Source organism: Rattus norvegicus, chromosome 11, assembly GCF_021556685.1.
Source record: "Rattus norvegicus strain SHRSP/BbbUtx chromosome 11, alternate assembly SHRSP_T2T, whole genome shotgun sequence".
NCBI lineage: Eukaryota > Metazoa > Chordata > Mammalia > Rodentia > Muridae > Rattus > Rattus norvegicus.
In genome coordinates this window covers 413,178-437,340 of record NC_141544.1, presented here as the reverse complement: position 1 = coordinate 437,340, position 24,163 = coordinate 413,178, and the positions used below count along the sequence as shown (strand labels likewise).

At 35.1% G+C, this 24,163-nt stretch overlaps 1 protein-coding gene across 5 annotated transcripts in view; it reads left to right on the top strand.

Moving 5' to 3' along the window:
• The window catches only part of LOC148002394 (uncharacterized), a 99,929-nt gene that overhangs the window by 45,420 nt on the left and 30,346 nt on the right, over positions 1 to 24,163 (top strand). For 2 of the 5 annotated variants that reach the window (XM_087577185.1, XM_087577188.1), the window contains exons 2-3: positions 17,792 to 17,912; positions 23,516 to 23,617. In XM_087577185.1, coding sequence (XP_087433311.1) covers positions 17,792 to 17,912; positions 23,516 to 23,617 — 223 coding nt within the window. Of the gene's footprint in view, positions 1 to 17,791; positions 17,913 to 23,515; positions 23,618 to 23,760; positions 23,795 to 24,163 lie in introns of all 5 variants that reach the window. The other 3 variants (XM_087577186.1, XM_087577189.1, XM_087577190.1) reach the window with 2 other exon arrangements.

Sequence of the window (24,163 nt, the reverse complement as noted above, 5' to 3'; positions counted from 1 at the left end):
TTCCTCTCTACAGGTCTTCAGCTGTTCCTGTGGGCCTGTGTCTTGAGTTCACCAGGCAGCTTTCTTGCAGCAGAAAATTTGGTCTTACCTGTGGTCCTGAGGCTCAAGTTCGCTCGTGGGGTGCTGCCCACGGGCTCTCTGCAGCGGCAGCAACCAGGAAGACCTGTGCCGCCCCTTCCGGGAGCTTCAGTGCACCAGGGTTCCAGATGGTCTTTGGCTTTTTCCTCTGGCGTCCGAGATGTGTGTGCAGGGAGCAGTCTCTTCTGGTTTCCCAGGCTTTTCTGCCTCTCTGAAAGTTTAGCTCTCCCTCCCACGGGATTTGGGTGCAGAGAACTGTTTATCCGGTCTGTTTCTTTCAGGTTCCGGCGGTGTCTCAGGCAGGGGTCCTGCCGCTCCTGGGCCCTCCCCCACGGGAGCCCAGAGGCCTTATACAGTTTCCTCTTGGGCCAGGGATGTGGGCAGGGGTGGGCAGTGTTGGTGGTCTCTTCCGCTCTGCAGCCTCAGGAGTGCCCACCTGACCAGGCGGTTGGGTCTCTCTCTCACCGGGTCTGGGAGCAGAGAGCTGCTGCGGGCCGGGATCCGCGGGTGTGGGACTTCTGGTAAACACAGAACATGCCCGGTCCTAGAGAAATTCTGCTTTCGTGTGTCCCAAGTTCACCAGGCAGCTTTCTTGCAGCAGAAAATTTGGTCTTACCTGTGGTCCCGAGGCTCAGGTTCGCTCGTGGGGTGCTGCCCAGGGGCTCTCTGCAGCGGCAGCAACCAGGAAGACCTGTGCCGCCCCTTCCGGGAGCTTCAGTGCACCAGGGTTCCAGATGGTCTTTGGCTTTTTCCTCTGGCGTCCGAGATGTGTGTGCAGGGAGCAGTCTCTTCTGGTTTCCTAGGCTTATCTGCCTCTCTGAAGGTTTGGCTCTCCCTCCCACGGGATTTGGGTGCAGAGAGCATCAGAGCTGTTTTTAATGATGTTGCTCAGAATGTTTTCTTTCCAGATGATGATTGAGAAGCTAATTTAAAAAAAAAATGGTGCCAGGTACCACAAGAGTAACAGAACTGTGCTGTTTTCTCAGGTTTTTTTTTTTTACTTTTTTTTTTAATGGAGTGTGCTGGATGTCTCTACAGTTTTGTTCAGATGACTGCAGAACCTGGAAAAGCTGTTGCTGCTGTTGATGCATAACACACTGCTATTATTGGTCTTTTTATATAAATATAAATATATATACAGATATATAATTTGAATTTTTTGAAACTTTAGCTGTGCTGTCAACTTTGGAAAAAAGTATCCCCGTTTACTGTGTTGAGTTGGCACTGTACAGAAATTAACAGCCATATTGGTCTGGAAATGTTGAACTTAAGTTTTTTCCATTTGTACAGGGGTAACACACTGTATTAAATATGTAAGGTCTTATCTACGTGGGTTTAATTACAAAAACTAATAAAGTATTCTCTAAATTTAAAAAAAAAAAAAACAGAAATACCAACCAAACAGCTGCCAAGGAGTAAACCACTACCAAAATACTACAGATGGGCTGACCGTGGGCTCCAACTGCATATGTAGCAGAGAATATCCTTGTTGGGGCACCAATGGAAGAAGCTCTTGTTCCTGCCAAGGTTGGGACAACCAATATCGGGCAATGTTGGGTGGGGCAGGAAGGGGAAGTGTACAGGGAAGGGAACACCCTTACAGAAGAAGAGGAGGGGAATGGCATAGGGGGCTTATTTCTGGGAAACCAGGAAAAAGAATGATATTTGAAATGTAAATTTCAAAAATTCCGTTAAAAAAACTAAAAAAAAAGAAAACAAAAAGCAAAAAACAAAAACCAAAAAAGGATACTTTTAAAAATGAAGAAATTTTAATTTAAAAACTATGAAGTTCAAACTGAAGTATGAACTTCAAAACTTATGTATTTGAATATTTGCATTCATTCAGAAATGCTTTACTAAAAACGGTTTTACAGAATTGTTCTATTGTTAGTAAGATTAAAAACTGTCCTGGATATCTAATTACTCTTCTGGATGTTTAATTTGACACAAAATTCTTACTAGATCCTATAAATATCAAATATAAGACTGTAAATTGATGATGTCCACATTTCGGTCTTAAATCTTCTTTTTCATATTGTCTGTGAGTTGTATTTTGGGCATTCTGAGCTTTTTGCCTAACGCAACTTATCAATGAGTACATACCATCTGTGTTCTTTTGTGAACTGGTCACCTCATTCAGGTATAATATTTTCTCAATCCATTTATCTGTCTGCAACATTTATACAGTCATTGCTTTTAATATCTAGGTAGTATTCCATTGTGTACCACCTTTTTTGTATCCATTCCTTCAGTGCAGAACTAATGAGTTGTTTCCAATTTCTGGCTAAGTAATGTTATGAACATAGTGAAATATTTGTCCTGGTTTTATGTTGGAGCATCTTTTGGTATATGCCCAGAAGTGGTATAGCTGGGTCTTCAGAAAGTCCTATGTCCAGTATTCTGAGGAACCAGCAGACTGATTTTGATCGTGGTTGTACCAGATTGAAAATTTTTGCCTACAATGGAGAAATGTTCCTTTCTCCACATCCTCTCCAGCATCTACTTTCACCTGAATTTTTCATTCTATCTCATATGTTGTGCTTCCATTTTCATTAAACTCTAGAAGTCTTTCCAATTCTTTCTTTCTCTCTCTCTCTCCCCCTTCCTTCCTTCCTTTCTTTCTTTCTTTCTTTCTTTCTTTCTTTCTTTCTTTCTTCCCTGACCAAGCAAACATTAAATAGATAGTTGTTCAGCTTCCTTGTACATGTGGGCTTTTTGATATTTTTGTTATTCCGAAAAACAGCCTTAGCCTATGCTGGTCCAATAGAATCCATGGGATTAATTCAATGTTTTATATCTGTTGAGGTTTGTTTTATGTCTGATTACAAGGTCAGTTTATGTATAGTAGTAGGAGGTGATGAGAACATGGTGTACTCTTTTGTTTTAGGGCAAAATGTTTTGTAAGTTATCTGATAAATCAATGTTTTTTAGAACTTCTGCCAGTTATACTGTGTCTCCGTTTAATTTCTGTTTCCGTGATCTGGTGAGAGAGTCTGGTGTTAACATCTCCTAGTATTATTTTGCAACATTCCATACAGGCTTTGAGCTTCAGTATTTTTTTTTAAACAAATGTAGTTGGCCTTGCATTTGGGGCATAGATGATCAGAATTGAGAGTTCAGCTTGGTAAATTTGTAGAGTGTCCTTCCCTGTCTTTTTTTGATAATTACTTCTTGAAAGAATGTTTTATAGAATATTAAAATGGTCATTCAAGCTTGTTTCTGAAGGCCCTTTGCCTGAATGTTTTTACAGCCTTTTACTGTAAGGGTAGTGTCAGTCTATGAAACTGAGGTATGTTTCCTTCATGCAGCAAATAATGGCTCCTGTTTATGTATCCAATCTGTTAGCCTATGCCTTTTTATTGGGGAACTAAATCCACAGATACGGAGGGATATTAAGTACCAACAATTGTTGCTTCCTGTTATTTTTGTTGTTAGAGGTAGGAATATATTTCTGTGCATTTGGTTTCTTGTGAGATTAGTTTTTTGCTTTTTGGGGTGTGATTTTCCTAATTTTGTTGAAGTTTTCCTAATATTTTCTTCAGTAGGACTAGTTTAGTGTAAATTTATTGTATAAATTCGGTTTTATCGTGGAATATACGGATTCTTTAACTATGGCAATTGAGAGTTTTGCTTCATAGAGGAGCTTGACCTGGCAGTTTTCTTCTCTTAGGGTCTGTTTAATGTCTTTCCAAGATCTTCTGATTTTTTGTGTCTCAGTAGAGATACCTGGTTTAATTTTGATAGTTCTGACTTTACATGTTACATAACCTGTATCTCTTACTGGTTTCAATTTTTTCTTCATTCTGTGCATTTGATTTTTTGGTAATGTGATGGGAGGAACTTCGTTTCTGGTTCCATCTGTTTGTAAGATTTTGTACATTTGTGGGCATCTCAATTTTTGGCTAGGGATATTTTGTTCAATAATTTTTTGCAGTTGTTCACACATCCTCTGAGTTTGGAACCTTCAGTCTCTTCTATACCTATTATTGTTTGTTTTGGTCTTTCCATTCTGGCATGAATTTTTTGAGTGTTTGTGTTAGGAATTTTTGCTTTTTGAATTTTCTTTGTTGTGTCAATATGTTTTTAGTGCATTTTCTACACCTGCAATTATCTTTTCTTCCACTCATATTCTGTTGATGAAGTGTGCATCTGTGATTCCTGCTCTTTTTCCTAGCTTTTCCAACTCCAGGTTTGTCCCCCTTTCTCTCTCTTTTTTTAAATGCTTATATTTTCCTTTTTTAGATCCTGGATTGTTTTATTTAATTTCTTCCCTTCTTTGAATGTATTTACCTATATTTCTTTAAAAGATATATTTGTTTCTTCTTTTACTTATTGCTGGTTTCTCTTGCATTTCTTTAAGGGAGTTACTTATGTCCTACTTAAAGTCCTGTATCATTTTCATGAAATGTGATTTTTTATCAGAATCATGTTTTTTCAGGTATGTTGGGGTATTCATGTCTTGCTGTAGAGGCAGAACTGGCTTATGATCATGCCATGTAGTCTTGATTTCTGTTGCTTTTGTTCTTTTCTCATCACTTGGTTTACTCTGTTGTTAACTCCCCTGTCTATCTCTGACTGGAGCCTGTACCTCCAGTGTGACTGTGATTCTATGGTCATATGATCCTGTACTCCATGATGTCTCAGAACTTCTGGCAGTCAAGTTTCATATGAGTGTAGGCTAAGTGGGTTGGGTTCTATAAGACAGGGCAAAGGCTAAGGTTCAAAATGGAAGAAACTTGAATCACTGGCTGCTTGGGGTCCCTGAGTCCCTGTGTTCTGCACATCTCAGTTAGAACCATTATTCTTTTAATTCAAGTTATAGCAAAAAACAAAAACAAAAACAAAAAACCCTGAAATTCTAACATGACACTTACAAAATCATTTTATTCTATAATTATAGACACTAGTAAGAAAAATCCAAAGAAATTACAGAAAATCAATTCAAATGTAGAATTGTAGCAATATTCAAAAAACTCAAACCGACGAATAAACTAGAAAGAAATAAAATGAAATAATAGAAGACAATGAGGAAATTAATACAAGTCATTAGCAGAGTGATAAGACAGAGACTGAACTATTGAACAAAAGCCAAACCAAGAAGATTCTGAACGATAAAGCTCAGTAAGTGCAATATGACCACCCTAACTAGCAATAAAATTAATCAAATGAAAAACAGACCTGGAAAAATGTTAGTTAAATTTGATGACTTGGCAAAGTTCAATAATAAAATTTCATAAATATAAAATATATATGAACAGGTGTTTAAGCCTGCAGGAAAATGTGAATATAGAATTCTAAAATGAATGCTTTATTCAAGGAGTAGGGCATGAAATCAATAAAATAATATTCGGGAGTTTCAAAACCTGGAGAAATATCTGCCCATCTAGTTATAGAAGACTCATTGAACTCTGAGTAAAGAACTGCAGTAAAAAATTATAGTAGACTGCAATTAACAGTGTAGAGATAAAGAAAATATAAAGCAATTTAAAACTGCTTAAGATCAGATTACTTATAAAGCTCATCAGAATAACACTAGTTTTATGAAAGATTTTTAAAGCAAGTAGTTCCAAAGTGATATATCAAAATTCTAAGGTATCTCAACCTCTGTCCAAATTTATTTCACAATAGTCTTGGTACAAGAAAAGGAAGAATAAAATAAATTCTCCTCTTGGAAAAGCATATTACAGAATCCATCACAACTTAGCCAGCTCTATGAAATAGTAAAATTAAATATATATATATATATATATATATATATATATATATATATATAATGAAACTATATAAAATCCACGAAAGAGGAAATCATAAGCTTCTTTCCATTTAATGCTTTCCCAGCAGAAAGCAAAGATTACAAGATTGAGAAAACTAAAAAAATAAAAATAAAAAAATCCAATGACTACACAGATCAAATTTCCTTACATATTTACATAGTACTCTGCCAATACATTAAGCCATACAAATTATTTATACAGGATTGTGACATTCCTTCAAAACATTCAACAAACTAGAGGCTACAAAGTATGTCTCACAGTATCTCAAATAATTAAAATAGAGCCCTATATTATTGCTAACTCCAATGAAACAAATATCTCAAGAAGATATTTTTATAGTAAACAGTTTTTCTCAGAGCAATTAATCAAATATTGTAGAAAAAATCATAGAAAAAGGACATCATGGTTCTCTTCCAGCTTTATTAGTACCTCCGACAGTCTTCTGCAATGACTCTCAAATGTGGGTGAAGTAATGTAAAAAATCCTCAGACTGATAATGTGATCATTTCTTCCTCTGAATAGAATGGGACTTGGAAACCTAATAGAAATATTTATACCACAAAAAAAGGTTTAAAAAGATGCATTATTCCTTAAAAAAACATTATTAAATATTTACAGTAACACAATTATCTCAACGTCCTCTAAATGTTTTTGAGTGGAATATATAGTAGTTGTCTAAACAATTGATGGGTCCAATTATTTTTATTTACGATTCATTATGAGTAGAAAAATACATTGGAGAAATGTTTATAAATACATTCTAGGCTAAGATAAAAACTCAGGTGACAGCAAATGCTGGCGAGGATGTGGAGAAAGAGGAACACTCCTCCAGTGTTGGTGGGATTGCAGGCTGGTACAACCATTCTGGAAATCATTCTGGAGGTTCCTCAGAAAATTGAACATTGAACTACCTGAGGACCCAGCTATACCTCTCTTGGGCATATACCCAAAAGATGTCCCAACATATAACAAAGACACATGCTCCACTATGTTCATAGCAGCCTTATTTATAATAGCCAGAAGCTGGAAAGAACCCAGATGCCCTTCAACAGAGGAATAGATACAGAAAATGTGGTACATCTACACAATGGAATATTACTCAGCTATCAAAAACAATGACTTTATGAAATTCATAGGCAAATGGTTGGAACTGGAAAATATCATCCTGAGTGAGGTAACCCAATCACAGAAAAACACACATGGTATGCACTCATTGATAAGTGGCTATTAGCCCAAATGCTTGAATTACCCTAGAGGCATAGAACACATGAAACTCAAGACGGATGATCAAAATGTGAATGCTTCATTCCTTCTTTAAAAAGGGAACAAGAATACCCTTGGCAGGGAATAGAGAGGCAAAGATTAAAACAGACACAGAAGGAACACCCATTCAGAGCCTGACCCACATGTGGCCCATACATATACAGCCACCCAATTAGACAAGATGGATGAAGCAAAGAAGTGCAGGCCTACAGGAGCCGGATGTATCTAGACACAGGGATTTCTTGCATGGTTTCTAATGATCTACATCTCTATCTCTTCTCTGCATTTTTGCTTGGTCCCTATTTCATGATTTCATGCTTTCATTGTAAGAGTATTCTCACCCAGAAGGATCAAACTCTGTACAACAGCTTTAAGCAGAGAAGACTCTGTATTGAGGGAAGGATAGGGTTTTCTGTTCTTGTCTCTCATATCTCTCTTCTGAGGAGGAGCTTCAGAAATTTGAATTGTGGCCCTCACTTCTGTCATGAACAGAGGAATGTTTCATATCTGCCATATTCCTTTGCATTTTCTGCTGTCAGTTGAACCAATAAATAAGATACTCCAGGTTCTTTCAAGTGTCAGATACTCAATAGTCTGAATTTATTGACAGATTTCTTTTTCTGTCTTCACACGTCACCCACAGCTCTACAGAGGAAGTTCCAATGGTGGTGTTTTATATCCAGAATACCGCAATGCCCCTAAAATATTGACAGTGTAAAAACAGTTATCCTTGGCAGAAAGTAAATAACTCAGTGAACTTAAAAAAAATCTAGATATAGTATTATACAATGATTATCAAACTGGAACATTAACTTAGCATGTACCCTGAGGTCCCAGAAGAAATCCCAAGTATACCAATATGAAAACCATAACACTGCTATAATGAAAATATGTTTTTCACATATGTGTAGTGGATTTGTTTTGAGTTTTTTTTCAGCAAACAGGAAAAACAGTATCTATTGACTTTCAATAATGTTTGTTACTGGTAGTGAAAATTCACATAACTGGTATTTCTTTGACATTATTAAAACATTACCCATGATATACATAGAACCTAAGAAGTTAGACTCCAGAGAGCCTTGTAACCCTATTAAAAATGGGTACAGTAGCTAACATTAAACTAAATGGAGAGAAACTTGAAGCAATCCCAGTAAAATCAGGGACTAGACAAGGCTGCCCACTCTCTCCCCACTTAACCAATATAGTTCTTGAACTCCTAGCCAGAGCAATCAGACAACAAAAGGAGATCAAGGGGATACAGATTGGAAAAGGAGAAATCAAAATAGCACTATTTGCAGATGATATGATAGTATATTTAAGTGATCCCAAAAGTTCCACCAAAGAACTACTAAAGCTGATAAACAACTTCAGCAAAGTGGCTGGGTATAAAATTAACTCAAATAAATCAGTAGTCTTCCTCTACACAAAAGAGAAACAAGCTGAGAAAGAAATTAGGGAAACAACACCCTTCATAATTGTCTCAAATAATATAAAATACCTCGGAGTGACTTTAACCAAGCAAGTAAAAGATCTGTATGGTAAGAACTTCAAGTCCCTGAAGAAAGAAATTGAAGAAGACCTCAGAAGATGGAAATATCTTTTATGGTCACGGATCAGAAGGATTAACATAGTAAAAATGTCCATTTTACCAAAAGTGATCTACAGATTCAATGCAATCCCCATCAAAATACCAATCAAATTCTTCAGAGAGTTAGACAGAACAATTTGCAAATTCATCTGGAATAACAAAAAACCCAGGATAGCTAAAGCTATCCTCAACAATAAAAGGACTTCAGGGGGAATCACTATCCCTGAACTCAAGCAGTATTACAGAGCAATAGTGATAAAAACTGCATGGTATTGGTACAGAGACAGACAGATAGACCAGTGGAGTAGAACTGAAAGACCCAGAAATGAACCCACACACCTATGGTCACTTGATTTTTGACAAAGTGCCAAAACCATCCAATGGAAAAAAGATAGCATTTTCAGCAAATGGTGGTGGTTCAACTGGAGGTCAGCATGTAGAAGAATGTAGATCGATCCATACTTATCACCCTGTATAAAGCTTATGTACATGCCTCTTATCTTAAAGGAAAAAAACTTCATTACTGGAATCTATAGTGGAATATAATAAGGGAAAAGAAAGATATTCTTGTTTCTTTTGTTCTTCATGTAACATGTATCATCATCAATACCTGGAAGATACTGTAGAGCTATTTAGAGTAAACATTCTTTGAAGAAGAAAATATTAATACAAGAAGTGACAAGAAATACATATCCTGTAGGGATGTGTTTTCCACTCTGTATCTGTTACATAAAATGTTAATCTTTGATATCCTGAAAACAATTCCTAGATTCCTCTCTCTCATGTATATATGTCAACAATAAATGTCATATTAAACTTTCCATAAAACTTACCATGTTCTGTAAGTAAAGTAATGTTAAAGAGATTGCCGATCAGGAACATGGAAGAAATACAAATACAGAGGAGGAACAATTCTTGTTTCATTCCATGCTTTGATAACAGAAGAATAGTATAGTCATTCCTTATTTCTGATTCTTTAAACCATTGAAATAATCAGAGTTTCTGTAGAAAAGGGAAACAGCAAGAAAATGGTGATCCTTCTGCCCTTAGTTCTGGCATACTTGGTTTGCACTGCCAGTCAACATTCATCTGAAATGAAACTTCAGAATGACAAAGGCCACTCAGAGGTAACGTGTGTAAGATAACCAGGGAATGAAAAAGTGCTTGTGAGAGGTGTTTGTTGTGTGTCCATATTTGTATTTTCACAAACCTTGTTCTTTCTCATACATGTATACATGTTTCTTGCTTAATAAAATGTGTTTACATGTTTTGTGCGACTTAAATAAACAGTTCTCTGTCTTTCTCAAATCACAGGGTTTTTAGTGTATGGAACTGTGAATTATACCTCAGTGTTTCCAAAATATATTGACTCTCATTGATTTAGTTTTCCATTGGATAAAAATATCATTGTTTTATAAGATTTCAATTGTTACATTATCTTAAACATCGTGTACTGTAGTTAAATATAAATTGACAATATATTATCTATTTTCTATGTGAAAAACCAATGTGATGAGTATTACAGGTATTGAGGAAAAACAAAACCAAAATAAATTCAGAGAAACAACTCTTAGTATAAGGAAAAGACCCTAAAATCGGAACCTCAGAATTTTTGTAAAATGCTTACCACCCTAACATTCGTCTGTAGTCCCCAGTGCAGAGATGGAAGAGACAAGAATGTGCTTTGGGTTCACTCTGCACATAATATAATGAAATTGTGAGTTCCAAAACAGATAGATAATCTTTGCTAAACATTAAAGTAGATACCTAGCCTGGTGGAACATGCCTTAATTCATAAAATAGTAAGGCAGAAGCATGTAGATATGTGTGAGTTCAAGGACAGCCTAGTCTACAAAGTAAGTACAGGATAAATAGGGCTCTATTCCACATAGAAACCCTCTCTCAAAACAACTTTTTTTAGACAGTGATTAAGTAAGAGACCCAACTTTGATTTTAAACTTACACACACACACACGCACACACACACACACACATACACACACACACACACACACACACACACATACACACACACACACACACACACACACACACATCCTCATAAATACTATTCTACACAAACAAACGTCTACACCAGAACAGGGCTTTATGAAAAACAAACATACACATACTCTCCCTCACCTGCAAAGAAAATGTGCAAAAACCTTCCTAACTTAGCTTTCCCCTTTTAGACTTTAGGGTATTTTCACTCAGTTTACTGAGTGATGAAGTAAGGAATAAGAAAATGCACTTCTGAGAATGTATATTTGTAATATTAGGTATTCTGATAATGGCAATCATCCCAGGCAATTATCTGTCACATTTTATCCAATGTACTTTTTTTTAACATTAAGATAAAAAATATGGAATTATTACCAGAAAAATACATTAACCATGTTGCAGGATATGTGTTCTACTATGAAAATTTAATAATATTAATATAGTTAGTCATGTTTTTAAGGTCATGTGAGGATATCAACATCTACGTGAATAATTTTAGAATCTCAAAGTAAATTTTTTAGTATCTGGATGTAAATTAAATAGTAATATAGTAAGAATGGAATCAATACTACAGTGACATTACTTTTGTATATACAGTTCTTTGTTGTTCCTATTTTGAATTCTTTTCTGGAATTAGAATTAGACATATACCAAACAATCATTGATTTCCCAAGACAACTCCAGATGAGGCAGAATGTGTGTTTCATCTATATCTATATCCTCCTCTCTATCCATGGTATTGTAAGACATGTCATGTTGTTGAATTTATCTTAGATTTGCAACATCTATGATTTACTGAAAAGAGTCTTTAGAAACACAAATGAAGCAATACATGGTGACATCTGTTTGAACTTTCAGCACCTAAATCTACAAATGAATTTCTACATGATTTCAAAGCAGATCTGATTTCAGTACTGAATTACAATACTGCCAGAGCTTAAAAAAAAATTGTCTCAAAGAAAATATCAACCCATGAATATAAACAAAAGTTATCATAAATCTGATATGGTTAAAAAAAAAAACACTGCAATGAAAACTGAAAGATATCTTTCAATACAGAAATAGTGGCAATCAAAATGCAAATATTTGAAAATTTTTGAATATACCTGTTATATTTAACATTCATTTGCTACTTAATATAGGCTAGAATCAACAGGGAAAAAAGCAAAAGAATTAACAATTGGGTAATTGGCATTACCAAGTCGGTCTGTGGGTGTGTTTATGTAGGAATGCTTTAAATTCTGTTGGTGGGAAGAGCAGAGCACTGAGATACCATCCGCACTACAATGAGGTCATGGGCTAGATGTGTTTAGTTATAACCTTCATATACTGAAGAGTAGGATACCATTAAAACAGCAAAATATAACTGGTCTAGGAAGTAGCTCTAGAGATTCAGTAAGTGAAGAAAAATAGAAAAATATTTACTACTCATTTTTTTTAATTTAAAATTTACCCAAAAGTTCTCATGTAACAATTTAATATGTACTCTTAGGCAGCACAGTGGAGAAATCTTTGTTATTTCTATACTACTGTAAATATATTCAGTTGTTCAGGGATAACTATCAAATTCTGAAATTACTTAAAATTAGAATCTCACATAATAATTCTCTGTATATAATATTTTATAAACATTGGTTAATATTTTAAATGTCTTCTTTCATTTTGTATTTGAAATTAAGTTTTAAAGACTCAAAAAATTAGAAAAACATTGATTTTATTGAAATCTAAATTTACAAAGAAATAAAAATCCTCTAAAAATTCTAACTTCACAATATAAACATAAAGAGTAAGAAATTTTGTGTCTATGGGTATGTGTGAAGATAAAGAAAGATATTTTCCTTAAATAATATTGAATTTTAAATTAAGTAATTAGAATTCCTCGATTTCTTTTCCCTATAAAACTTTGAAATTTACCCTAAATAAAAATCACTTAAAATTTTTTAGCAAACTCTAGGTTTTTTGCAATCTTGTAGCTTTTATTATATAATTTCTGTCTTATTTTTGCAAAGAAAGTGAAATCAAAATATTAAGCTCTAGAAATAACTTGTAAAACTTAAAAAAATCAGGTAATATTTTAAAATATTTTAATTTTATCTGGCACCCACTTTTTTCTTTGTCACACTAATTTAAAAAATGTTTTATGACAATTCATATAGGAAAGTAAACTTAATTATATTTTTTTACCAAATTAAAAATAACTGGATGCTCATCTTGAAACTCATTATGAGAAATGGATACAATAATTTAAAATTTAATAGAATTTTATCAAGTAGCATCCATCTTTAAGTATTGATTACTTTTAAGTAAGTACTTTTCCCTTTAACTGGTTTGAGTTCAAATTTATTTAATGTACTTCTGATTAAAACTGACTATCTGTAAGATTCATTTTATTCATGTCTATTATTAATAAAATAATTCTAGCATAAAATTAAAAAAAGATTGACTGTGATGCATGTGCTTATGAGAAACGTTTACAGCATCCTTTTGACCAGCACTTCACCATGGTTTCTCACTTGCCTATGAGTCAGCACGACTTATAGAAAACCAAAATTCTGTTCTCCACCATCTTCCCTTTCATCAGAATGTTTTATGTTAGAAACAATAAAAATGGAAAAAATTCTGATGGTATTGTGCTGGATATAGAGGGAAAAATATAGATGTTTCAGAAAACACGTGCATTATCTTTAATGTTCACTAAGTGAGTGGGAACAAACTCAAATGTATATAAAGAAGCAAAAACACAAGCAAAGATAAACATTTATGGCATATGACATTATACAGGGTCTTGTTGATAGAACATGGACATTTAAATTTATAAATGTAGATTTACATTCTAGAAACAAGAGCTAATTTTAATGTGAGAGTCCGATAAAAGCTGACTGTGCTTATGTCAGACTGAGCCCAGCCCAGTAACTGAAGATTTGAGTAAGTTTGTTTAGGATTTTGTGGGTCACCATAGCTTTAGAATAAATCAAGGATTATCCTGAGTTTTGTGAACCCTGGTCTTCAGTGGAAAATAAAGAAATCCAAAAGACAGGACAGAAAGTATAATACTTTTATGGAAGCCTTAGATAACATTAAGACTTTGTCTCTATATTCTTAGTGTGGTCACATTGAAATCATTGGAGAACTTGACAGAACACAGGGAATGAGCAGGAAAGATTTTGTGGACTATGCAGAGTATTATGCACCATTGAAAAATGAACATATGTATCCACTGAAAAGGAGGAATGCTAACATGTGTTTTAGAGGTGAATCTGGAAATAGAAAAAGACAGACATTGTTTTTTTAAATATTTTATTTATTTATTTATTATATATGAGTACACTGTAGCTGCCTTTAGACACACCAGACCAGGGCATCAGATCTCATTACAGATGGTTGTGAGCCACCATGTGGTTGCTGGGATTTGAACTCAGGACCTCAGGAAGAGCAGTCGGTGCTCTTAACCACTGAGCCATCTCTCCAGCCCGACAGACATTGTTTTGTCAATGAAAGATTTGACTATATATATAATTTGGTAAGGATTAATGCATTAAATTATATTTGCTTTTCAGATTAAGGACTACTGGTCAAAATTGTTCATATTGAACATATCATTCTCTTAAAATACTCATAATACAACTCAGATATGAAGATAATAGAAAGAATGTCCACAAAATATTATATTAAGGAAGGGAATGTGATGTGTAAATCACAACATGACTGTAGTATTCAGATGGAAAATATGACAATCTAATTGTCAATTATGTCATCCTGTATGCAAAATCAATTGCAGATTTAACTGCCATCCTCAATTAAATGTTGATATGAGGAGAAGTGGGCCTTGAAGCAATTTGAAACTTTAGGACACCACTGTATATCATAATTTCCTGAAGTAAACTATGTATAAGTGAATTGAAAAAAATCAAGAAAAAATAAATTGTAGGAAAATACATTGTATCTGAGATACAAAGTTCTGATTTTTGTTTGTTTTACTGTTGTTGGTGGTGTTTTCTTTTTCCCCATTTTGTATGTTAAGACCCTACTAGACCTCAATGTAGATCGTCACCAATATATGAAGAAAATTTGTCCAGTTTTGTTTATAAGGCTGGGCCTCTTGACAAACATCACTTCAAGTTGAAAGCCTCAGGTTTTATTTTAATTTTTTCTTTGCTTTATTTTTCATATACCAGTTTCTTTGTATGGTAGTGCTGTCATAGAACTTGATTTGCAGGTCTCCATGCCTCTGACTCTTGAGTACTTTTTTAAGGGCATGCAACACCACTTCCCAGCTCAGCCAGAATTTCATACTATAGAGATACTTTCATTTTGTATTATAATGAACCATGTCAAAAACAGGTAATTTTAAATTTACTATTAAATCATGTAAAACTCCACATTGGAAAAGTTACTGGTCATGATGAATATAAAATTGAGAGGAAATTTTCTGGTTCATTTGGAAACTGTATTGTCATGTGTTTTCCTTCGTGAAACTGACGAGTGGAGAGGAGGTTTTTGCTAAAGGACACATGGGAGGATGTTTTGCTAAGAACAGACATGCTGGTTTTGTGGAGACAGCCTGGAAAATGGGAATATGGTTTTACCAGAGAAGATGCTTGGGAGAACATGTGAAGTTTGGAAAGGATATACATATTGCAACAGACAATAGACAGTGGTGAATGGTATTTTAGAATGCCTTTTCATTCTCTGCTGGGCAATGTTTGCCATGATGTTGTAGAGAGAAATGCACTAAACAATATCTGTTGGTGTTCCAGTGGCTTCTAAGGACTTGGAACAAATGCCATAGCATTGAGATTTCTTCTGAATTATACTGCTTTGTAGATTTGTGAATGGTGGTTGCAGGTGCATCTAGCTACTGCTGATGATTGGTGTGAATTGAACTGCTGATATTCTCTCAGGCAGATTCTATTTGCTCCAAAATATTTCTAAACAGGTCCACATTCTCTTTTGTACTTCATTTTCTCTTCTTTTGGGGAATGGTAGGCTAGAAGGGATATAAACACATTTAAGAACCCTTATTAAAAGTGGATTTGAACCATCTAAGCCTAAAAAGTGCAAATGGAATTCTGGTATTTGCCAAAACCTAAAAACGTGTCTTTGAAATAATGACTGGTGAATAAGAAATGATGCTTACCATCTCGAACACATGGGCACTGGAAAAAATTTCCTGAACAAAACACCAATGGCTTATGCTCTAAGATCAAGAATCGATAAATGGGATCTCATAAAACTGCAAAGCTTCTGTAAGGCAAAGTACACTGTGGTTAGGACAAAACGGCAACCAACACATTGGGAAAAGATCTTTACCAATCCTACAACAGATAGAGGGCTTATATCCAAAATATACAAAGAACTCAAAAAGTTAGACTGCAGGGAGAGAAATAACCCTATTAAAAAATGGGGTTCAGAGCTAAACAAAGAATTCACAGCTGAGGAATGCCGAATGGCTGAGAAACACCTAAAGAAATGTTCAACATCTTTAGTCATAAGGGAAATGCAAATCAAAACAACCCTGAGATTTCACCTCACACCAGTGAGAATGGCTAAGATCAAAAACTCAGGTGACAGCAAATGCTGGCGAGGATGTGGAGAAAGAGGAACACTCCTCCAGTGTTGGTGGGATTGCAGACTGGTACAACCATTCTGGAAATCAGTCTGGAGGTTCCTCAGAAAATTGAACATTGAACTACCTGAGGACCCAGCTATACCTCTCTTGGGCATATACCCAAAAGATGCCCCAACATATAACAAAGACGTATGCTCCACTATGTTCATAGCAGCCTTATTTATAATAGCCAGAAGCTGGAAAGAACCCCAATGCCCTTCAACAGAGGAATGGATACAGAAAATGTGGTACATCTACACAATGGAATATTACTCAGCTATCAAAAACAACGAGTTTATGAAATTCGTAGGCAAATGGTTGGAACTGGAAAATATCATCTGGAGTGAGCTAACCCAATCACAGAAAGACATACATGGTATGCACTCATTGATAAGTGGCTATTAGCCCAAATGCTTGAATTACCCTAGATCCCTAGAACAAACGAAACTCAAGACGGATGATCAAAATGTGAATGCTTCACTCCTTCTTTAAATGAGGTAAAAGAATACCCTTGGCAGGGAAGGGAGAGGCAAAGATTAAAACAGAGACTGAAGGAACACCCATTCAGAGCCTGCCCCACATGTGGCCCATACATATACAGCCACCCAATTAGACAAGATGGATGAAGCAAAGAAGTGCAGGCCTACAGGAGCCGGATGTAGATCTCTCCTGAGAGACACAGCCAGAATGTGGCGAATACAGAGCAAATACAGAGGCGAATGCCAGCAGCAAACCTCTGAACTGAGAACAGGACCCTCGTTGAAGGAATCAGAGAAAGAACTGGAAGAGCTTGTAGGGGCTCGAGACCCCATTTGAACAACAATGCCAAACAACCAGAGCTTCAGGAACTAAGCCACTACCTAAAGACTATACATGGACTGACCCTGGACTCTGACCTCATAGGTAGCAATGAATATCCTAGTAAGATCACCAGTGGAAGGGGAAGCCCTGGGTCCTGCTAAGACTGAACCCCCAGTGAACGTGATTGTTGGGGGGAGGGTGGCAATGGGGGGAGGATGGGGAGGGGAACACCCATAAAGAAGGGGAGGGGGAGGGATTAGGAGGATGTTGGCCCGGAAACCGGGAAAGGGAATAACACTCGAAATGTAAATAAGAAATACTCAAGTTAAGTAAAAAAAAAAAAAGAAGGGGTTGGGGATTTAGCTCAGTGGTTAGAGCGCTTGCCTAGGAAGTGCAAGGTCCTGGGTTCGGTCCCCAGCTCCGAGGGGGGGGGGAGAAATGATGCTTACTTTACATTGAGGGAGTAATGTGATTGTGGAAATCTCATTGTTTTAACAGAATGCGTTTGAGATTTGATGGTTTACAAGTAAGATAGGTGGAGATGAAATCTTTCAGGAAGAATGAGGACAACAAATTCTGTAATGAATGCAGCTTCTTTGCAAAATCTTCTTGAAGTTCTTATTAATTTTTGGAGGAAGTAATGTATAGAATAGACATTCATTTATCTCACCCTCTCAGGGAACATCAGTGGAGCACTGGAGAAAAGGAAATGGAGACTGTAATCGCCCCAGTGGTTTCTGGGCCTTAACTACAAAGTTCTGTACCTTCTGGATATATTCCCTGGACCTTGGAAAGAGAGGTTTGTAAAATCTCCAAAACTGACACTTAGAGGTATATGTCTATTGTGCAAGTCATTCTTTTTTAAATAGGTCAAAGGCTTATTATAACATTACAAACATATGAGAACATAAAATATTTTACATATTCAAAATTAAAAATTATCCTATTTCTTTAGGATATAAAGCAATACTTGCCTTATTTTTGAGTCCATAATTATATACCATTCTCCTTAGCTTTACTCTATCAAATACATTAGCAAAACACATATTGCTCCTAGTTTTGTTTCAACATTATGGAATGCTTTTCTCTTTTTTTTTTTTTTTTTTTTGGTTCTTTTTTTCGGAGCTGGGGACCGAACCCAGGGCCTTGCGCTTCCTAGACAAGTGCTCTACCACTGAGCTAAGTCCCCAACCCCTGGAATGCTTTTCAATAACTTGTTGTTACATGAATACATAAAGTTTTCTAAGCTCCCGAACTCTCAAAATAATTCAAGTGTTTTATTAAGAATTAGTATAAATTGACATAATTTCTTACCCATCGAGTTTATGAGAGTAGAAGCATCAGTTAGACTATTTTTACTCTCCTTTTTACATATGTTGTATATGACATAAAACCAAGGACTAAAAACACAATCAGAATCATAAAGTGAGAACTAATGTCTAACATATTTTTCAAATATCAAACATTGAACTCTGAGGAAGAGGTTGGAATAAGTAATATTTTAAAATGTCCACCATATTTTAATTGATTTTTAATTACAGATACGTGTCCTCTAAGTCTTTTAGTGCTTGTGAAGTTGTTAGATTAATTGACACATTGAAGAAACTGACAGTTGAATCGGGAATATTTTTATTAAAGTGCAATGAGTCAGTTGCTGCTTCTGTTTCTAAGTCACTGAAAAGGGATTACGATAATGTATACAATTGAGTGGTTACTAAATATATTAATAGGGCATACTTAGGTGTTTTCGCTGCTGTTTTCATTTGAGTGTTCCATTCAATATCTGTAGGCACTGTTTCAAGTTTTGTGGTAGTTGCTAACATAATATTTGGTAAAATTTATGGGAGAATGAAAAACTTGAAAATTTTAGATTATTTGATATTTTCCCACATTTATACATTTTTTAAAAGCAAATCTCTTTATAAATCTCTTTATGGCCTACTAGTCCATTCTTTCTCTTAGCACACATCTTTTCATGAATTTCTTACTTCATTTAGTACTGTAAATGTGTGCAAGGTTTGGAACCAGAACGTGCAAAATGTGTATATTACTAAACAAAAAATGTGATTTTGTCTCTTACTTCATCCATCACTTCCCTGCTCCTTCCCAGTTTTGAGCAGATATCAAATGCTCCTCTGGTGTTTTTAATAGAATTTTGTTGGGCAATATCTCATAGGTGTAGACAATACTACGATTACTTCTTAAATATAGAGGCCCTATCATATTCACAGAATCACTTTCAAAGTAACATTTAAAAACCTCTAGTGCTCACAAGGTTGGAAGACTAATTATATAAAGATTATTGATGCTTTATAGGAGTATGTATATTATAAATATCCCCTTTGAAAATGAAAATTACAGTCAGTTATTTGTTACATGCTAATTAAATCTGCATCTCTGGATTAATCACATTTTATTGAAAATTGTTTTTCTTACATTAACTGAAACTTCCACTAATTTTTGAGTGCAAAGATAAATATTTTGTTATTAATTCAACTCCATGTAAATTTAGTATATGTCCTAAGCAGCCAGGGGTTGTCACCCATTTAAAATTTAACTGTGTCTAGGAATGTTTTCTCTTTTATATAAACAGTGTATTTCTTCCTTTACCCAGTAGACATCAAGTAGAGAGTTAATCTGGTTCCATGAGACTGTAGGGTTTCTGTTGCTTCTGATTTGTTGAAGTTTAGGATTAATCCATTTGGGCCTAAGAGGATACAGGAGTTATTTCATTTTTTTTCTTGTATCTTTTGATGCTTGATTTTGGGGGAAAGTTCTGTGAGGTGGTGAGAAGGCATATCTTTTACTTTAAAGGTAAAATGTACTTTATGTGGCACTCATATCCATTTGGGTCCTAATAAGTTTCGGTTCAGTTTTTTTATGTGGATGACCTGTTAGTTGTTGAGAGTGCTTTATTGGAGAATTCCACTAATAATGTGTGAGGTTTAATGTGTGATTTAAGCTTTATCAATGTTCTTTTATGAATGCATCCCCTTGGTTTAGGGCACATAGATACTAAGAATTGAGACATCAACTTCAAAGATTTCTCTCTTGATGAATATAAAGTGTCATGTATCGTATCTTGGATTTATTTTTGGCAGTTTATTTTGCCACATATTAGATATGTAATACCAGATTGTTTCTTAGGAAATTACTTGGAAAAGTTTTCACAACAGTTTATTCTGAGGAAGTATCTATTTTGGGTCTTGAGGTATGATTCTTGTATGCAGCAGGAGCATAGATACTGGTTTTACATCTTTTCTATTAGCATGTTTCTTTCATTGGCATGAAGATGGTAAATGATTTCATTCATATTGAGACAATAATAACCAGAGATTATAATTTGTGCTATTTTGTTGCTTGTGGTGGTGGTGGTGGTAGTGTGTGTGTGTGTGTGTGTGTGTGTGTGTGTGTGTGTGTGTGTGTGTTTGGAACTGTATGCGCCAATTCTTTTGGTGTTATTGGTGTAATATTATGTATTTCTTTTGTTTATTGTCGCAGTTGACATCCTTGAGTTGAACATTTTCGTCTAGTACCTCCTGTGGTGCCAGATTTGAAGAAAGTGATTGCTGAAATTTGACTTTTTATTTATAATAGAATATGTTGTTTTCTCTATTTGCTGTGATTGAAAGTTTTGCTGGATATAGTAGTCTGGTCATGTTTCTGTGTTTTCTAAATGTATGCACAGAATCTGTTCAGGTCTATTAGCTTAAAACTTCAGCTGAGAAGTCAGGTTTTATTATAATAGTTCTGCCTGCATACAGCAATTTTTTCCTTGCATATTTATATGATTTTCTTTGTTCTCTGTGTATAATGATTTGATAATTTTGTGAAAATAAAATTCTCTCCTGGTCCAAGCAATATCATGGTATGTAATCTTCTTGTATATTTAAAGCTAGGTAAATTTTCTTTTGAGCATTTGAACTGAGGTTCTACTCTTTCATCTATTGTCATGCATAGGCCTGTTTTTTTCAGAGTGTCCCAAATTTTCTGGATAAATGTGATAGAAATTTTTTTAGATTTCACATTTTTTAGCAGATGTTTGACAAATGTAACAATTTCTTCTATACTGTTTTCCTAAGATTCTTCCTTCCATCCCTTGTATTCAATACAAGCGAATACTTGTCCCTTTCAAGAATAGAAGCATTTTATCAATTTTTCTTCACCTGTTTGCTTTTTCTTTGTTTTCTTTGTTTTTCTTGGGTTTCCATAAGGGATTTATTAACTTGTCAATTACTTTTTCTTTGTTTAAATTTTCCTGGATTCCATCATTGACCTCTATTATTGTGTTCTCTCTTGTCTCAAGTTTATTTGTAAAAACAGCATAGGACACTGGCCATCTGCAAATAGTGTATAGATAGGTATATCACAGCAGTGCATCTGTCTTCACACTGTCAGGAGCCTTTTCTATAGGGCCTTCACAGGGGCCTGGGCACCCTTGGGAGTCTGGGCTGGAGTTTTTGCCTGGGCCTTAGCTGGAACTTTGGCCTCTGCCTTGGTTTGAACCTTGGGCTTTGGTTGGCAGAGCCTATGACCTTTGGCCATATAGCTTGGAATCTTCTTCACAAGCTTGGGGTGAGCGATGAAAGCCAGATGGCTGAGTGTGCGAGTGGCCTCTATTTTTGTGTCAACGTTGGTTTTAAGTTCATTTCCTAGTGTTTCTGCTATTTGAAATACATAGGTCTGAATCTAGTAGGCTTGTTCAGCTCTGGCGGCAACATATTGCCCTCTCACTTTTGTTCTGTTCTTAAACTGGTGTTTAGGCATCTGGGGTTGGAATGAATATCAGTTTAGGAGCTGATTTCTTAAATTGTTTCCATTGGATTGGTGTTTTAATACTTGGTTTCTGTTTTGTCTTTTGTCTTCAGATATTTTGTGCATGTGTGTGGTGTTTATTGAGGAAAGCATCACCTCTTCTTCAGCAGGGAGTCCTCATCAGAGTTGTGGACTAGAGTTCTGATGGCTACCTTGGAATTTCTTCTAGCAGGATGTTTCTGTTCTTCCTAGTGTTTTAATCTCAACTTGTTCTGGCTGTCATGACCAGACATTTTGCAGAAGATATCCATACATGAAGAGTGTAGGTAGGGGCACTCATTGGTCCCTGGGCTTTTAACACATGAAACACAAAAACATTAAATGTCAGTTGAAATTTCTTAATGGTTTGAATATTTGTGATATCATCCTTGTCAGCAAAACCCTTTTATGTTACTAGCGTTATTCACTCCATGTCAAAGTTTAAATTTGTTTCACAAAAATTGAGCTGCTCCTAAGATTTAATGCTCATTCACATGGTTCTAAAGCCTGTTATTTTATTTGACTCATAGTTATTTCCAGAAGCGTATAAATATAATTTTATTCATTTACATTGAATCCACATTATTGAAGAGGATTAATATTTGGTCCACTAGTGGAGAAGTACAATTTTAAACACCATTTTTTGCGTATTTGACATCTAAGTTATCTATGCTAATATGTTGATGGATTTAGTCTTGTGCACATAACTTCAGTGTAAAATTATAATAGAGTTATATTATTTTCCCCTTTCCGTTCCTTTTCCCATGCTGTCCTAGAAATGTAACTCTCCTGGTCTTTTTGAAATTCTTCCCTCAATTTCTTTAACTCAATTTAATTATTAATTATTCACATGCAACCTAATTAATATGAATAGTTTTATTTGTGTGTATATATTTCCATGGGTGACCATTAGATAGTAAATCACTAATCGATTTGTTCTTCCCTGGGGATTTTTTTCCCCTCAAATCGGAATTCCTTCTTCCCCACATTTCTCTGCAGTTATCCTCTTTTATAACTTCTTCCTTTAATTTTAGGATGTTTATTGAAATAATTCTTTTTCAGGTCGTTTATAGGCAGCTATTTTGTTGAGGCTTCCTGTGTGTACCTTCTGACATTTTTAACAGGACATATATAAGCTTTTAGTTTTTGTTCATAGCAGCAGAGATGGACTAAGTAAGAAGCAATTCAGATATTTTCTCCTATTAACCTTGAGGTAAAGAACACTATGACTTCTAATTCTACATCTAAAATGATAGGCAAATATGGTATGGTATGGTAATATGGGTGAAATCAAGATAAAATTTGAACCCAGAATTTGTTTTTTACATAATCATATATTTTCAATGTGTAAAAATATCAGAAATAATTGTCATATTTGATTTAAAGGTTGTAAAAACTGGAAAAAATAAAAGAAGGGTAAGGTTTTGGACCCCATTCAATATTTGAACCTAAGTTGAAATTAAACTTGGTCTGAACAGTCAGATTCCTGAAATTAAATTTGGTAGAATGTATTGTAGAAATGTACAACCACACAACAAAGTTTGATTACCACATATTAGGAAAGAACCTAATACACATATCTTCCAATTATTTTTTCATGAAATGCAGCAACATCGTCCACTGTGGATAATGACTCAAAGGAAGAGTTTTTTAAAGTAACCGATCTCTACCATATTCCATCTGAAAATATCAAAGACATGGCGCAAACAGGTAATTGTACTGCTCCACTAACTTGTAGAAATCAGCTTCAAATAAAGGCAATAAACACTGTGATTCTTTATTCTCATCTATACTTTAGAAAAGATAGAATCAATACTCCTTAAGGATAATTGCTTCTTTGATCTATGTCATAGACTAAGGTCCATCCTGAATGAAGATACTGATTGGGTGAGTATATATAATTATAACTCTAAAGTCGAAAAATCAATCCATTAACACAAAACAATAGTCTCAGGCAATTGAATCTTTGGTGTCTTAAGTACATTTCTACTATGGAGGAAGACCATGACTATGACAAGTTATAAAATATGTAAATTTGTGTCTCCTGGTTTCAGTGACATGGAATATAACATGGAAAATGACAGTAGACCTACAGTCATGGTGCTGGAGAAGTAGTTGTGACTTTATATACAGATCTGCACACAGCAAGTAGAAAAATAACACTTAATTATGTGGTCTTTTGAAATGTTAGCGCCTACCCACACTAACCTGCTTCTCCATTTAGAAGAGAAGCCACTCCTAATAATCTTTGCCAAA